At 46.1% G+C, this 18,147-nt stretch overlaps 1 protein-coding gene across 1 annotated transcript in view; it reads left to right on the top strand.

Moving 5' to 3' along the window:
• DRD2 (dopamine receptor D2) overlaps nt 1-17,101 on the top strand; it is a 69,786-nt gene extending 52,685 nt beyond the window's left edge. Inside the window, exons 3-8 of the mRNA XM_034754807.1 lie at nt 9,258-9,367; nt 9,810-9,946; nt 11,041-11,231; nt 12,843-12,929; nt 14,185-14,524; nt 15,567-17,101. Coding sequence (XP_034610698.1) covers nt 9,258-9,367; nt 9,810-9,946; nt 11,041-11,231; nt 12,843-12,929; nt 14,185-14,524; nt 15,567-15,760 — 1,059 coding nt within the window. The 3' untranslated portion in view covers nt 15,761-17,101. The remainder of the gene's footprint in view (nt 1-9,257; nt 9,368-9,809; nt 9,947-11,040; nt 11,232-12,842; nt 12,930-14,184; nt 14,525-15,566) is intronic.
• The last annotated feature ends 1,046 nt before the right edge of the window (nt 17,102-18,147 follow it).

Genomic DNA, 18,147 nt, shown 5'->3' with positions numbered 1-18,147 from the left:
GGGGGGGGGGGGGGGGGGGGGGGGGGGGGGGGGGGGGGGGGGGGGGGGGGGGGGGGGGGGGGGGGGGGGGGGGGGGGGGGGGGGGGGGGGGGGGGGGGGGGGGGGGGGGGGGGGGGGGGGGGGGGGGGGGGGGGGGGGGGGGGTAGGTAGTCCAGTTGGGGCGGGGAAGGGGGTGGGGAAGGGGCGGGACCAGGGTCCGGTGGAGTGTCCTCTTTTTTTAATGAGGAAATATGGTAACCCTAGTTAGATTGATTAAGGGGTGGTGCATAAACTGCCCCAGAGGAACAGCGCTGAGAAGCATTGTACTTCACAGGCACCCCACACACACCCTGAGTCACAAATCCTCCCTGTGCTTTCTCCTTGCTTTGAGAAGGAGTACCCATTTGCTGCTTGCCTACACCATCCCCACACAGAGCCGGCTTGCTCCTGTGTACCCGGACCGGAGACACGGGTAACTGCACAGCGTTGTATGCAGGGTTCTTACTTCCCTTTACTCCCCTCCATGAGTAGGTAGTCCAAGGTACAATCTAGCTCTTAATCTTTATAGAGTGCTTTGAGCTCCTCAGATGAGAGATTCTGTACAAATTCCACTTGTAATTGAATGCTATATTAAACTATACAATTTAAGATAATATTCATTATTAATATTACCCATCTCATGCACATTTTGCAACTCTTTTAATGAAGATTATACATATCTTCAATAGTTGTTGGCAGTTTTGTTGTAGCCCTCTTGGTCCCAGGATATGAAAAGAACAAGGCAGGGGAGGTAATATTTTTATTGGACCAACTTCTGTTGGTGGAAGGTACAAACGTCTGAAGAAAAGCTCTGTGTAGCTTGAAAGCTTGGACCTTCCACCAACAGAAGTTGGTCCAATAAAAGATATTACTGCCCCTGCCTTGTCTCAGACACACTCAAGAAAGTGGGGATGATAATAGATTCACAATCAGAATTTGTTAATTGCCATACAAATGCACCAAAACACTTAAGCACTTGCTTAATTTTGAGCATCTGAATAGTTCCAGTTACTTCAAGGGCTTGATGCTGCAAAGTGCTGAGTGCTCTAGTCCCAGTCCTACAAACCATTTAGCCATGTGCTTACCCTTAAGCGGGTGGGTAGTCCCTCTGAAGTCAATGGGAACATGAGTGTGCTTAAAATTAAGCACGCGCTTAAGTGCTTTGCTGGATCAGACACTTAGCAGCTTCCAGGATTAAGCCTTCAGAGAACTGTTCCCATACCTCAAGTTCCACGTGTGCTTTCTTGAATCAGGGCCTGCAAGATTTGTTTGTAAGAGTAATTGATTGTTAAAGCAATTGATTTACATGGTGGAATTAGCGAGAAATTACTTGTTTTTTCCCTAACCATATCAGATGCCCCATACATGTCCAGCAATACCTTGTCACACCTCGTACCTAATATTAAGGACAAATGTTTGGGGAGTTTAATATCCATGTTAGCATAGGTGTAGCCCATTGCCCCATCATAACTGTTTGAAAACACTCGTCACATTTATGCACTGCAGCTGGTGTTAATTGTGCCCCCAGGTTAGGCTGCGTGCGTTCTGGTTAACTGCAGAAATCAGTTTTAACGCATCTCAAGAGGGGAGGCGGGAAGAAGAAGAGACAGGATATTTGACTGCACATCAGGAAAACTGAAAAACTGAAATCAGCAGGACATAGAATCCGTAATGAAGATTAATTCACACTTTACGTCATGCGGCTTAAACTGCTCCCCAGAAGGTAGACATCATGTTGCTGTGGGGAGCTTTCTTCTGCAATTAGTAGAGAGAAAAATCTAATCACAGTCATGGAAGTTAGCACTGGAACAGACCTACGCAGTCACCCAGTTCATCTCCCCTGGCAGTGTCCGTATCTTTCCCTACAGAACATCTATTAGTGATTGGTCGTCAACCACTACAAGGCTGGAGGCAAATGGAAGGGATTCCATTTCGGCTACATGTACATTACAAGCTAGTGGTGTGATTCCAAGCTTCTATACATGTACCCCACTCACATTAGCTTTCATCTGAGCTAGTGGGCAGCGACGGCAAGGGCTAGCCATCCCAAGTACAAACCTACCCACATCCCGTGGGTACTTACTTGGGACTCCTAGCCCATGGTTCCATTGCCACTGCCCATGCGATCACAGCGACATGACTATTGTTAGCATGCTAGCTCAGATGACCACCAGTGCAAGGATCACGGCCACAGCTTGTAGTGTAGACATAGCCTTAGTCATCAGTTCAATTATAAGCAAACTGGAGTCGTTACCATAGCACGTGGAACTAACTACAGCACCTGCCTTGTCTTGGGTAGGCATAACAGCAACCTGGACAGAATTCCTTTCTCTTCCCTTAAATAGAAGGTCCATAGAATGCCAAGTGACGGGAGCCCTGGTGAGGAACGTACCAAGAAGATTTAGCACTGACTTAGCATTGCATCTTCCTAATGATCCAAATTAAAGGGATTCACCTACTGGTAGAGGGACCTATTTATTCTTCCTCTTCTTCTTCCTACCAACTCAGTGTGCTATTGATTTCTTGCTATTGGACAGAGCCAGTGCTGCTGAAGAAATTGATTAAACTCAGATGATCTCAGGAGGCATTCTCTGCAGCACAAATGAGACTTTGGGGCTACCTACTGATTCTAATAGCTTTGGTCTGGCCCTCTTATTTCCCACTGGATATGCATTAACCCTCCCGATGGATTTCAACCCAGTGCCTGCAGAGTCCTGAGTTAACACAGTGTAACCTCTCCTATTTAAATAGCAGCTCAGCTCAGCTCTAAGGCAGTGAACAAACAGGAAAGAGGAGGACATGTTCCATAAGGGGGTGGTTTTCCCTTTTAGGTTCTCTTGTAAAACAAGTCCTAAGAGCTTTGAAACTTTCTGGAGAGGGCATTCCACGCCTCTGCGGAGTGCTTTCTGGCCAGTGTACAAGCTACACTGATGGAGTAGTGTAGCAATAGTGTAGACATAGCCTAAATGGACACTCATGCAAGGTTTCAGCCGGCCTCCAGCAGAGTTCAGGAAGGGATACCCCCACACAAAATGTATTCTGGGAAGGCTTTTTTTATCTCCTTCCTCTGAAGCACCAGGGGTGGCCTTGGCTGGAGATGGGACTTTGGATGGGGAAGGCCAAGATTCTGAGGTGGCACTGAGCATTCTCTCTCTCAGGGGCTTGACTGGCTGGTTCTTGCTCTCATGCTGAGGGTCTAACTGATCACCATAGGTGGGGCCGGGAAGGAATTTCCCCTCCCCTGCCCCCAGTGAGATTGGCAGTGACCTTGGGTGGGTTTCACTCCCTCTGCAGTGCGTGGGTGCAGGTCACATGCCAGAATTATCTGGGTATCTCTCACTTCATCACTAGCATTACTGGTGCTCCTCAGTCCCTCCTGTTTTCTTCCTGTGGCACAGAACAGTCTAGTCTCCTCTGGGCTGCGATATTTTGGTCTAATTTCATTTGTAGGGTTTACTCTTTGGGCTCAGGGTGGTGCTGGTGGCCTATGATATACGGGAGGTCAGATTCGATGATTGCGTGGTACCTTCTGGCCTTAAACTCTATGATTCTATGAGGAAACTGAGAGGGGGATGCAGATTAGGTTGAAAAAAAATGAAGGTGATCATCAACAGAGGAGGTGAAAAGCTCTGCTTGCTTTTGCACAGGTTGCTGGGATTGAGCAGGGTTTCCCCCAGAACTAGCAGTCTCTGTGAATGCCCAGTGCCTTGAACTTCATGGAATCAATTCTGCTGGCCCTGAGTCAAGGAATGGGGAAGCTGCACAGGAAGGGGTTTGCCAGAACACTGTCATTCCTTTGTCTTATTAATTAAAGGTGGGCCATAGCCTCAAAGTTCAGATCCTGAGTCAAACTTTTCAGTTTGGAAATGATAATCTGGGGACCGAGGTATTGGGCTCAGAACTATCTATGCTATCAGTATTTGAATAAAACTCAGCAGAGTGACTTCCACCCCCATATGACTGGTGTTCCAAACTGCAGCAGGTACAGAGTTCCCATCTGCTTTGTGTGATGCGAAAGGCAAGCCTGAAAAATCAGCTTTAGGGTTTACTGCCAGGTGGTCCTTATGCAATGTGGGTGTGTTATGCTCCCCTCGGTGTGAATGGAAAATTCAGCAGTTTGCACTCTCTTTGCACAGGAGTAACTGACACTCCAAAGTGCACGGCAGCGGTGATTCGGACTCAAATTCTTTCTATTTTCAGATATTCTGCAGTTTGTTCTGATATTCTGACCATATTTACTGTCAGTCCAAAGTTGCACTTTCCATTTGCCTTACTGGGTACCATGTTATCTGCAGGTGGATATGCAGGGCTCTTTGGTGACTCCTTCCTGAAGCTCGAAGTCCTTTCCCAAAAAGCCAGGAATGCTGAAAAACAGACGGGGATTCTGAGAAGTGCAGCCCTTGGTAGGGGAGGTGGGGGTGGAAAGAGGTTGCTGGCAGCTTTGCTGAATTTAGATAGTTTTCAAAAAAGTGCTAATTCCTAATTCTCCCCATCTGATAGAATCAGTGCTGATGTCTCTGGACAGATCTAGGGTTTGCATTCTAATAGGTCAGGTTGCTGCAGGGAGCTTCAGTGCATGGGCGTCTGGAAACTTGATTTTGAGTTGTTATTCTTATGGCAACAAAGGATCGGTGAAAAGATATGGGTGGAAGGATAGTTCCGTACCCCAAAGAGGTGTTGTGCAGATCAAATCTACTGAAAACTGGGAGGCCCTTAGATACTACAGTGATTAAGGCCACACGAAGACCTAGAGTGATAACAAGAGTTGTACAAAAAAAATTCTCAGCCTTTGCAAAAAAGGGAGGAAAATGGCATTTTGATGTATGTGAAGGAATAAAATGCTTTTTATTGCACTGGAGTAATCCACAGAGACCAGGGCTCAAGTGGAAACATGTTTGTTTCTCACGAGGCTGCTGATCAGCTCTCTGCTTTGTGGGGTGGGAGTCGGGAGCGTGCAGCCCAGAGAGTCTTGGTCATCTAAACATAGGAGATAAAACTCAAACTTGAGGTTAACTGGATGGTGAAAATTTGTTCTGAACTGTGTAGTGAATTGAAGCACTTTAAGAAGACTAGCCTACCTGTTCATCAAGAAGATAAAAGTGTATGGGAGCCATAACATCATTTCCTGCCATATGGTGTCATGCTAAGAAGAGAGACAGTGTCAGGTTCATGCATTCAATTAGAGCCGATTGTAAGATTTTCACTGAAACTTTTTTGTTTGGGGGGGGGACGGAAAATGCTATTTTTGTCTAAACTGAAAAAGTGTCCATTTCGATAAAATTTCATTTAGAAAACAAAACCGACTTGTTTCAATGATGTCCAAACATCCCATTTTGACATTTTTGGAAAAGAATGTTTTATTTTATTTTTTTTTTTAAATGACTTTTTGAAGTGAAATTCACTGTTTTATATTTTTAAAATGATTTAAAAGTTTTAAAAGATAGAAATTGGAATGAAATTATATTATTTTATCAAAATGAAATATTTCAATTTATCTGAAACGATTTAAGGATTTTTTTCCCCCCATGGGAAATTTTTTTTTTAATTATTTTTGTTCATTTTGGAATGGAAAAATTTTGAAGTTGCTGAAATTCATACAAAATGGAAAATCCAATCCTGCAACACTTGACATTCAATACAAGCAACAGTTCACTTTCTGCAGAGCTTTCAGATCCTATGGAGGATTCAGCTGCAGCGTGCCCTGTATTTCATTAGAAGATCAGTTTAATAATAACTGTGTCTGTTGGGAAAATTTCAAGATTGTATTTTCCCCCCAATCCCTATTTGTATTGATCCCCCGCAATGAGACAGTCTCTCTCAGTGCCGTACATCATGTTTACTTAGACCTGACAAGAAAACTTGAAAGAACAAGACCTTGCATCTACTGAGCTCCAGAGTGTCCACACACAAAAATTTAAAAAATGAACAAATAAAGATTTGAGAAGTGAGTGGCTGTTGGCATGAATTTCAGCACTGAGCGACTGTGAATTTGTTTCACTTGGCGTTCATTTGCAACTGGTTATTTAAGAGGGGAAAAGATAAAATGGATGGGGGCGGGGGGGGGAAGGCCAGACAAGAGAAGCCATAATTCACCTGTGAATGTGACAGCACAGAGCAGAACAAACTCACTGAGGGTTAAGAAGCCACATTATTAATTATCACCCTAGTTAATTAACGTTTGTATGGCACTTTGAAATGTAAAGCATTGTGCACGTGCTAAGCCTCATTAACATGACCACTGGCAGGCTGTGATTGTGGTTAATGCCCCTGGGATTGGTTTGTGCTGTTCTAAACCAGGTCCACAACAATCCACTATAAATGGAAGCTCATTCTGTGAGATCCCATCATTTCGGCTTGGCTTATGAGTTTCTCACCCATCCTTTTCAATTGGAAGAACCAAGCAGAGCTGACATAAGACGGGGTATAAATCCTTTGCTTTCTATGAGCTCATGGATACATGGTTCCTGCTGGGAACCTCTGCTTCATAAATCTAGAGAGTAGACTGAAAGCAGGCCCGTGTGTATGTTGTAGCTGTGATTTGTTGTTGACACAATGACCCCTCTGCATCCCTCTAGCTATGTGACTCACCCTGATGCATTGGGATCTTCCAATGCTTTTCCTGTATGCCACAGTGACTGAATGTTTCTCTGATATTTGAACGGGGACAAGTGCATTCACCATGGATGCTGGGAATCCCCAGAGGCCCTTGTGTCCAACAGATAAAAGGGGCTGATGGCTTACGGTTTAAAGCTGCCAAAGAAGCAGATCCCAATATCCTTTACACCACTGCAGCTAGAACAGGGATCTCTCAAATACGACTCATAAACCCATCCCATCTCAGAGAGTCTCGGGAGACATTAGGCAAACTCCTGGAGCTCAGGCTGTGGGGCTCAGAGAAAGGATCGGAGACCCAAGAATCCAGAGCAAAAGAATTACCATGGTCACCAGAGCAGATGGGACCATCTCTGCAGTAGGTGCAGCTGTCCACAATTGGAGGCTAAGATTTTCAGTAGCAACAAGAGGATCCAGATGCCTAATTCCCATTAAAAATAATGCAACCTCTCAGCTTTGGTTAGGGGATGTACCGGCATGTGTGGGATGGAGGGTAACTGGATCCAGGATGCAAGAGCAGAGAGATTCCTCTCCATACAGTCTTCATTCAGTGAAAATAACTGTCTAAGGCCAGATCCTCAGCTGCTGTCCTATAGGACGATTGCAGCCAGAATAACATCAAACAGCCTTAAAGTGGCCCAGGATGTAGAGAACAGACTGATGATCCAGAGTGACATTCCTGGCTCCAGCTACAAAGTATAAGCGCAGGGTAGCTGAAGATCTGACAGCAGATGATTCTTTTCACGAGGTAAAATCAAAGACTCTTTGGAGAGAACTCTCCCCTCTTTGCAGCCCTCCAGCATTCTCCAAAAAGTTACAGTCTTTCACCTTTCGTTCTGACTTGGGATAAGAACAAATGTTGACATGCTGGAAGTTACATTTTTCAATCATCTCTAATAGAAGCATATATCCCAGCCCCGCCAAACTTTTGAAGTTCTTTCATCCATATGCAGCCTCACACTTCACTGTGTTGGAGGACAAACGCTGCACTAATCTCACAGCATCCTCAGTGAACTCAAATTCGTTTCATTTTTTTGCAAGCAGCTGATTACAGCTCTGGGTTCTACCTGGCTGGCAAATCTTTGCCTTCAGGCAAATTCTAATCAAGCCAACTTATTTATATGACTGTGCCCTTTAAATGGTCTTTTTTTAAATGAGTGCTCGTCTATCATTCAGCCTTTAATGCAGCCTCTATCTCTCCCTCCTTCACTTCATATTGCCTACGGTTATGGGTTAGAAAGCAGAAATCATTCTGAAGAATAGATATCTTATTCATTCCAGTTCCAAATGCAGTAAGACTTATTTATTTATATTAAAGGGAAATATGCTTTTCTATTTGCACACTGGATACAATAGTTCCACTACTCACCATTAACCTTAATTGCAAAATTTGGTTTTAGTAACAAGAGAAAAGATGAGAACAGAGCTGCTAGTGACTGGAAATATTATAATTAGTCCTCTATCTTTGTTATGTAACATAATGTGTGTCAAAGATCTTTTGTTATGAATTTAATCCATCTTCATTCATAAGAATGTGTAATGTGTGAATTAGTTCTTCTATTTTTATATATGCAGAAACAATAGGCTTCTCCTGTGCTATTTCCATTACTGCACTTTGTTGAGCACAAAAAAATCTTTTAAAAATATTCACATTTTGCTAGCTTAATTAATTATTATGCATTAGTTATGATACAATTTTGTTGTAACATTTTAAGGCCCCAATTAAGTCCTTGCATAAGAATGGCCATAGTGGGTCAGACCAATGGTCCATCTAGCCCAGTATCCTGTCTCTGACAGTGGCCAGTGTCAGGTGCTTCAGAGGGAATGACCAGAACAGACAATCTTCCAGTGATCCATCCCATCATCCACTCCCAGCTTCTGGCAAACAGAGGCTAGGGACACTCAGAGCATGGCGTTACGTCCAGGGCCGGCTCTAGGCATCAGCATTCCAAACATGTGCTTGGGGTGGCCCTTTTCAAGGGGTGGCATTCCGGCTTTTTTTTTTTTTTTTTTTTGCGCTTGGGGCGGCAAAAAACCTGGAGCCAGCTCTGGTTACGTCCCTGCCCATCTTGGCTGATAGCCATTGGTGGACCTATCCTCCAGGAAGTTATCTAGTTCTTTTTTTTAAATCCTGTTATAGTTTTGGCCTTCACAGCATAACTGAGTCAACTCATTGGACATCAATGGAAGTAGCATTTTCTTTGGTCCTAGGTTTGTATCTGTCATGTGGGTTGCCTAATGGGAATGTAGAGCAATAGAATGGAATTAAGAAAGGTAAAATCAGGCTCAATCGCAGGGGAAATTACAAAGGATGAGATCCTACTGGCTCGCAGCTCAGTCTCCTGGTCAAACGCCATCACTTGGGACTTTTCAAGCTAGACAGGACAAAGCACTAGAAAATATAAATAGCAAAAAATCCTGCACTGGCTCAGCGGGGTATTGACAGGATATGACCTGAATCCCTCTCTAACTTCTACGGCCCAAATTATGCTCTCATTTAAACCAGCACAACTTCACTGAAGCCAGCAAAATTAATCTCTACACTAAGAGCAGAATTGGCCCTTAGACTCCTTCGTCCTGGCTGCTTGAATGAATGCCTTTTTCCAATTTTCTCTCTCTTCTCCAAGGTGGTCGGTGAGTGGAGATTTAGCCGGATCCACTGTGACATCTTTGTCACCCTGGACGTTATGATGTGTACTGCCAGCATCCTCAACCTCTGTGCCATCAGCATTGACAGGTGAGATCTCTCTGGGGGCAGGAGGAAGGTCCTGTCCAGCCTGGTGTGGCTGGTAGGAAGGTGAATTGCACAAAATCACTTTTTAGTGAATGTGCGTCTGCTCACTTTTCAAAAGATGGAGCAGACACCAGTGGAGCAGCAATAATCTGGAGAAGGTGCATTAGGCCACAGCATCGCTGTCTTCTCTTCAGAGGAGGGGCATTGAAAACCACATCAAATGGGCTCCACCCTCAAGCCTTCCAAAGCAAGGGGCTGCAGAGACAAGAAAGCGGGTTCCTTCCAGCTTAGACATCTCAGTTCCTGGAGATCTTCTATAGCTGAACCTGCCCCTGTGATCTCTTGGGAGCAATTTTCCCGATTTACTAACTGTCCATTCGCAGATGGTCTCTCAGCACTGGCAGCGAAATAACATGCGGGATCTTTGTCTCCATGCGGCATGCAGGTACACCGCAGTAGCAATGCCCATGCTTTATAACACACGCTACAGCTCCAGGCGCAGAGTCACTGTCATGATCTCCGTGGTCTGGGTCCTGTCCTTCGCCATCTCCTGCCCACTTCTGTTTGGTCTCAACAACACAGGTGAGCATACTGTCATCTGCGGCTGGCTACTGTGTGCGTTTCATGCTCTCTTCTGCCTCACGGGGTCCCAGAGAACTTTGTGTTATAGGGAAGGAATTAACATGGCTGAATAATGAATACTAGGAGTTAAGATTTAGGTGCATGCGCACCTCTGTCAATCAAACAGCCCTGAATCTGTTGCCACTCTTGCTCTGCCAGGCCTATATCCCCCAATCAATCAGGGTTGATGTTTGTCCTCAGGCTTCTGTAGAAGAAACGTGCATAGCACTAGCCAGCATCAGCACCCAAAAAGAAGAGATACCCTTACGTCTTAAAATCTACCACAATGATGGGCACCTTACAAATAACCAGACAGCTCCACTGGCACAGCAGCATAAGACACACTCCTATTCAACAACCTTTATTTTAGGGAAACTGGATGGTCTATGGTATGGGAATGATGCAGCCTTTCATGTACAGGTCACTGCTCTGAGTTTGGCTCAGGTTGGTAGCAAATGATCACTCATCAGTTTTAGACTCACCTCTTGGTGATCCACTTAAAGGGAGCTGGTCTCAACCCCGTTCCTGTTGGACAGATGTCCATAGCAGAACCCCTCCCCCTCCAATAATAGCTATTGGGAAGTCTTAAAAGAGAGCCCAAGGACTGAAAGAGCTCTAGAGACTGCACTCCCCTCTCAATTCCTGCAGCTGGAGATGAGGCTCCTTGGTGGGGAGCAGTCTGGGAAGTTTGCACTGCTGCAATCGTGTGGCTAGCTAGAGAATTTCAGTCTCCAGCTCTCAATCCAGCACCTTATACCTGCACTAACTGTGTGAGAAATAAATCTATTTTCCCTTGGATTAGGGCTTGGCCTGTGATTTTCAAAGGAGCCTAGGGGGCCGAGACACCCAGCTCCCAGGGACTTGCAGGCAGAGTTGGGTATATGACTCATTGTGACAATCCCTCTCTTGGTTTGGAAATTATTTTGGGAGAAAGATGGGAGAGCAGCTGTTCCCATGTTCTTGTGGCTCCAGTGGTGAGAGGATGAGAGAGAGAAATGCTGGTTCTAGCTCCTAACAGTTGGGACGATGCTCCTGCAATCTCTTGTGTCTTCCAGCCAAGAATGAGTGTATCATTGCCAATCCTGCCTTTGTTGTGTATTCCTCTATCGTCTCCTTCTACGTTCCCTTCATTGTCACCCTGCTGGTATACGTACAGATTTACGTAGTGCTCCGGAAACGCAGGAAGCGCGTCAACACCAAGCGCAACATCCACGGCCTGGACTCTGACACGCAGGCACCTCTGAAGGTAACCAGACCCCATCCCCCTCTCCCAATCACCATCTTCTTTCCTTCCTGCTCACATTATTTTCCTGACACTTCCCCCATTCCCTCCCCAATGACACTGTTTGGTCTGAATGAAACGGTGGATTGTGAGGATGGATATTGTGTCTTATGCCTTTTGGGAGTCCTGGATGGACACAGGGGTACCCCAGAACACTGGCGGAAGCTTCCCAGATCTTTTCTGACCTCCAAGGATGTTTCATCAGCAAGTCTGTGGTTGGATCTGCTTCACCCAAGCAACCCATGTTTGCTTCAGCTCTGCAGAGTCTGAGTTGGGTTTAAGATATCCAGCAAGGGCTTGAAGCTAGGGTACTTTTATTCTTTCACTCTGAGTAGGTCCCTCTGCTCCATGACCGCATGGTGGACACAATCTTTCACCATCCTGTTGGAATTTATTCCTTCGAACTGTAGCCCGGAGAGCTAACTGAAAGAGATTTTATTTAGCACAACGCAAGAAACCTAGAGGCCTGAATCCTGTAAGAGAAAATTAAATATCTTTAAGCTAGCTCTGTGGGCTACAATAACAAGGGTTGGGCCTTTCAAAGAAGCCCAGGGAATTTAGTTTTAAAATTAATAGAAGATACAAGATTAGGTTAGAAGCAGGTTAGATGAGCATCTGTCAGGGATGGTCTAGATAATACTTAATCCTGCAGGCGACTGGACTAGATGACTCCTCGAGGTCCCTTCCAGTCCTATGATCAAAACCCCTATGTAGTTTTCAAAACTTCAATCAAGGACTTCAACAACCTCCCACTTCCTTCTTTCCCGGCCACCTTTTACATATAGGGCTGAGCTTGTTGACTCTTTCCTTTCTCTTCAAATGTGGCCGTGGTGGTAGCTGGTGTCTGCCCACATTACGGTACTGAGCAATAGATTGTTGTGCAGATGACTTGCCACTACAGTAGTATCCACAGGGAAGGCTATTACCCTCTTGCAGGGATGTCCACTAGCTAGCAACTTCAACATGGCTCCCGGACAAGGAAACCTTTGGGATGTGCTCTAGCACTACAGTGATGGCACCCCCAGACAGACACATGTAAGAACACAGCTCTTGATACTTCACACACAGTGCACGAGTGTCTGTCCTGCACAGCGCATGGCTGGCATGACACACCCGCGACGGACGATGGTGCCTTGAGGCACACACGTTAGCAGAATCCAGCAAAGTGTGCGTGGGCTGTGAGGACACTTGTCACAAATTCCCATTTTAGTCGGAAGTGAGAAATGATTAATATGGACTTGTAACTGGAGAGGAGCCATCTCCAAACTGTCTCTCAGCATTTCTCTCAAAAGCCAGGTTCTAGTCAAGCAGAGCAATATGGAGACAGAGGTGAGGCTGGATTGAGGAGCTACAAAGGTCCTTAAAGTGTCTTTCTCATGGTGAGAAAAGAGCTGAGAGTCCCTGGGAACCACCATCATTCACTCCTCGGAGTAATTTTCCAGACTCCTTACCTTCGTAGTCACAGCTATGTGTTTCTGCTCAGTGCACTGTTTAAATTGTCACATCCCTCTTGCCAGCTGCCCTCCTAATTCCCATCTGCTTGTGTGACCTGTGTGCTGATGTTTGCCCCCTTAGGACAAATGCACTCATCCAGAAGATGTGAAGCTCTGCACTGTCATTGTCAAGTCCAACGGGAGTTTCCCAGTTAATAAGCGGAAAGTGGTAAGTGTTACAGAGGACTGTCAACTCTCCAGCACAAGCACTTTCTTCCTTTGCCTTTGCATGGTGCAGAATGAATTTAGGGTGGTTTTTTCCCCTAGCCTAAGAAAGAAAAGTTCTGTGTTAACAAAGGGAATTCCTATGCAGCATCAAAACTTAAAGGGCGCTGTACAAGAGTTTGCCAGGGCTCGACCCTCTCCGGGCGGCGGGGAGCCACACTGACTCACTACCCACTGGGGCTTGGGTACTTTGTCCAGCTGCAGGGTTTCCCTTGGCGGAGGTTTCCCAGCCCCGAGCTAGGCTGGAGAGGTCTGGTCTCTCCGGCAGCTGGGGCCTGACTGAGCGCTGAGGGCCAGCCTTTGTACTTCCGGGTCGCCGCCTGACCCTCTGAGGGGCGGGCTCAGAGCTCCCTAGCTCCGCCCACTCCGGCCTCCAGATGGGCTCTTCCCCCTCCGGGGCGGCGGGGAGCCACACTGCCTCACTACCGGCGCTCTTCCCTTTCCCCAAAGGAAGCCAGCTATTTGAACTGCAGTATCGCCAACTCCAGAGTTAAAATACCAGGACTCAGTTCCTTCACCTCCCCCAAACACCATGAGATTGTTAAAAATATCATGATTTTGAAGGCAGTTATCAATTTGGGGTTCTTTTTATTTTCCTTCTAGGTGTTTTTTATATTTTGAGACATGAATTCCTTTTGGTTTGTTATGAAAACCTGAATAAGATAATTGAAAATGGACATTCCCCAGGAATATTTCTGTTTAGGGGGGGAGGGGAAAGCCATCTTCCATTTAAACGTCCTTCTGATAGAAAATCTTCAGCCAGCTCTAGATCGGAGGCTGGTAGGTTCTCCCCTTTGATAAGCCCTATAAGATAGCGGAATGACTCAGAAGAACCAAATAAGCATTATCAGAGTCAGAAAGGCCAGTTCCTTCCAGAATAATGTTCACAGAAAAGGGATACAAATAAGGGAACTTAAGCAAAGAAATGAGTCAACAGAAACACTCCCCCAGTTTGGAGCTTCCATCTTGTCCTATCACCCCAACCTTCCCCAAGGCATTCTCCCCTCTCTGCCTCCCACGCAGCCAATTAATAGCCCTTCCCCTGACCATCTCCGCAAAGGAGGAGATGGGGAGTTGAACTGAGGTTCATCTCTTCATCAAGTAGTACCCCTGCTCCCTTCACAGAAGACAGTATCACTCCTTTGCCCCAATTACATATTTATCTATCTTTATGTTGGGGGGTTTTGATCCTTGTCCAGGAGGCAGTGAATCACGTGGAGGAGATGGAGATGGAGATGGTGTCCAGTACCAGCCCCCCTGAAAAAACCAAACACAAACCAGCCCTGCTGAGTAACCACCAATTGGTTATGCCAGCCACTTCCAACCAGTGCATCAATTCCACCCTGGATTTTCCCTTGGACAGCCCCACGAAAACGGAGAAGAATGGGCACGCCAAAGACAACCCAAAGACGGCCAAGGCCTTTGAGATCCAGTCCATGCCCAACGGCAAGACAAGGACTTCCCTCAAGACCCTGAGCAGGAGGAAACTCTCACAGCAGAAGGAAAAGAAAGCCACCCAGATGCTAGCCATTGTGCTTGGTAAGAGCTCAATTTGGCCTCCTTTGTGGCCCATTTGCTTCCCAGGACTGGTCTTTTAATGGGAATGTCCAGTGAGGACTATTTTGTTTGTCACATAGGCAGAGAGAAATGCATTTGCTGGTGGAACATGTGGGGAAATACAAGGAGCATAGTGGGCAATGCATGGAGGGAAGAAGGACGTGTCAAATAAGGACAAAATGCAAGGTGAAAGGAGGGGGGCTGAGGATACTTTAAAATGGTCTCAGGAGACAGAGTGTTGTGTACTGAAGGTGAGGGCCTTATTGCAGGTTTCCCTGGATAAGTTAGGGGAAACACCCATGCAGCCAGGCAGGGCCGGCTCCAGGCACCAGCCTGGCAAGCAGATGCTTGCGGCGGCCACTCCGGAGAGGGGCGGCACGTCCAGCTATTCGGTGGCAATTCAGCAGACAGTCCCTCACTCCCGCTCGGAGCGAAGGACCTCCAGCCGAATTGCCGCCGCAGATCGCAATCGCAGCTTTCTTTTTTTTGGGGGGGGGAGGGGCTGTTTGGGGCGGCCAAAACTCTGGAGCCGGCCCTGCAGCCAGGCAGCATGCCACCAGTAGGAAGGCCAGCCAAGGTTCTCCCTCTCAGAGCAGCATAGGAGGACAATCTCATCTAACTCAGGATGTTGCCCAACTCTGGGGAATAATAGATGTTGATTGGCAATGGCTGGCAAGGGGCTCATATGATTTACAATGCATCCCAATTACGTTCCAAATGGCAGGGAAGTCAGAAACAGGATTGACAACTCTGAGGGCCAGATTCTCTGCTGGCATAACTGCTTTGAAGTCAATCAATTTACAACAGCTGAGAAAACATATAGTGCTTAGATACTTAAGGGCCACGGCTTTAAAAATATGATAGCAAGACACAAGACCTACACCCCTGCAGGAAGCAACTTTCTTTTACCACCATAAGGGGCTTAATTGTTGGATCTCAGAGAGTATTGAGCACCTGCACAAATCTTCCAGGGTTAAAATGACAGCTCAATGCAATCAAACCTGATTTTTTCCTTATTTCCCAGGTGTTTTCATCATATGCTGGCTCCCCTTTTTCATCACCCACATCCTGAACATGCATTGCAACTGCATCATTCCACCGGCGATGTACAGTGCCTTCACATGGCTCGGGTATGTCAACAGCGCCGTCAACCCAATTATTTACACCACCTTCAACATTGAGTTCCGCAAGGCCTTCATGAAGATCCTCCATTGCTAAATAAAGCCTGAGAGCAAGATGATGCCATGCACACACCACATACACACACACAGGCGAATAGGGAGTCATGAGGAGGCCTATGGTGTTAAGACAGTGCCATGCCTATGCACCCTTATAGCTGGGACGTAATGGGTGGCTTCAAGTGGGATGCTCTCTCTTATTCTTAAGGTGACCTTGGACTCCGAGATCAACCCAAAGGGCAGTTTTAAGAGGTACTCTCACACTGTGTTTGAAGATACAGAAGCAAAAACTAAGACACACTCATTTGATACCTGCCTGTGGCCAACTGACCTCCAGTGCATTAATTGTGGACATTAGCAGAGCCAGCGGTGGACAGTGATTGGTCACTATGCTGGTTGCTCACACGTTAACATCATTGATACAATTCTCACCAAAGACACCGACATCTTTTCTGCTTTGCAATAGGAGCCAGAAAGCCAGAGCTCACAGGAACTCCATGCAATGGCTTTGCCATCACCTCCAGCTGACCAGTCCAGTATCAAATGGCTGAAGCCTTCAGACAAAGACTTAGAGAGGTGCCAACTGGGCTAAGAAGGTTCTGCCATCATACAAGATCCGATATCTACAGACATATGGGTCCAGGGGAAGTGGGTGCAGGAGGAGAATGGAAACCTGTATCACATATGGTGTCATAACACAAATGTAAATATGAAAAAATAGGATGAATTGAACAGAAGCCCAAGCCAAAAAAAAAAAAAACATAAATAAAGAGAGAAAAAAATAAATAAATGACACCTTGTCTTGCATGGTACGTGCGTGCTATGATTCAAAGGGTACCCATCGTCACCATTCAAAGCCATGTCCACCTGCCAGGATTTTCATCTCCAAGTTACAAGTTATTGTACAAAGTTAGCTGCAGTGTGATGGTGTCATTCATATAGTGGCACAAGGACAAGGTGAAAGAGAAGGCCGCTGGAGCCATGTCCATCCCTGGTATAACTCCAGTGAAGTCATCAGAGTTAGACCTTCAAGTTGAATTTGGCCCCTGTAGCATGGGTTTAACCAAACAGGGAGGGAAACTACTTTTCATTGGCCATCCTGGCTTCCCCCTTCCCTTACGACTCTGCATTGAGGCAGAGTTGTGTATTAGGTTCTAAGTCTCAGCCATCACTCTAAAGGACAATAACTTCACTATAAGCAAGATCTTAAGCCACTGACTCACACTGATAAGCTGTAGTTGCTTTCATGAACAATCCCGCTGTCTTCAGAGGAACTATTCCTGAGAGTAACCATTCACCACCGTGAGTTAAGGGCCTTTGCAATCTGACCTTGGTGGGTTTGGGAGGGAAACTGAAAGGTTCTGAAAGTGTCTCTAGGTACACATGCTCCTAGTGTTGACCCTGGTCTGGAAAATGAGAGATTTTTTTCACCTCTTTGTTTCCAGCACCTCCCCCACCCCCTTGTCTCTGTGCTTCATGGTTTAACCACTTGAGAAGCCATCACCAACACCATCTCACCAAGCCGACCCGGGGGCTGCCAAATCCACACTGTCATTATTGTACCCAGCTCACCATATCTTTTGTAATATCTCTGTAAATAATATCCAGTAAAATGAATAAAATTCCATGGAAATGGGTCTGGCTGGAGTTTAATTCAGGATCAGCATAGTCTGGATTATTGCAATAGTCCACACACACATACAGACCCCTCCCCAAATTAAAATCAGCCGTCAATTTTAAAGCTATTAAATGCCCGGTAGATAGAGATACAGGCTGGAATCTCACACAGCTTCTGACTTCAGCAGAGGGGGAGGGGGAGCCTGCTGCAGGTGTGGAGAACAAATTGAATGTCGTTTCTGGTTTTATATAAAGAAAGAGAAAAGACGATCAAATCCACCATCTCAGGTGTAATTCCATCAGCTTCAATGTGATTAATTTGTCTTGGGCCTCTTAACTACCGTTCCACACACCACCTTCTTATTTGACTCATTCATTCTTTATGTACGGGTAATTCTCAAATTTTGCAGGTCAAGACCATTTCTTGCTGTAGGCCCTTTGCCATGAATTCTTCTTGGTTCTAGGTCTATTTCCCCATGTTACCAATACACGCATTTTCCTGTGCAAGCAGAGGTCAGGGAGTTACAATATATGTGCTTCCTGTATTGTTAAATAAAGCAGCGGGTCGGGGGGCATGATCCCAGCATGGAAACCACTGCTATAGATGATTACAGCATAGATTTCAAAGCTTATTTGAACATGATCTTTTGAGGTCTGTCAGCAGCTATAGATTTTAATGAAAAGGGGATCCCTCCATCCATCCAAAGCTATTCTCAGCCTGGAGCAGGACGCAGGAAGAGGAAAAGAACCCATGCCCCTAGCAGAGATGGGTCTTGAAGATGGAATCAGACTAGGGAGGCACAGATGGAG

The sequence above is a fragment of the Trachemys scripta genome, chromosome 21 (genome assembly GCF_013100865.1).
Source record: "Trachemys scripta elegans isolate TJP31775 chromosome 21, CAS_Tse_1.0, whole genome shotgun sequence".
Classification (NCBI taxonomy): Eukaryota; Metazoa; Chordata; order Testudines; family Emydidae; genus Trachemys; species Trachemys scripta.
Note: the sequence above shows the minus strand (reverse complement) of the source record. Positions and strands in the feature narration are given on the sequence as shown.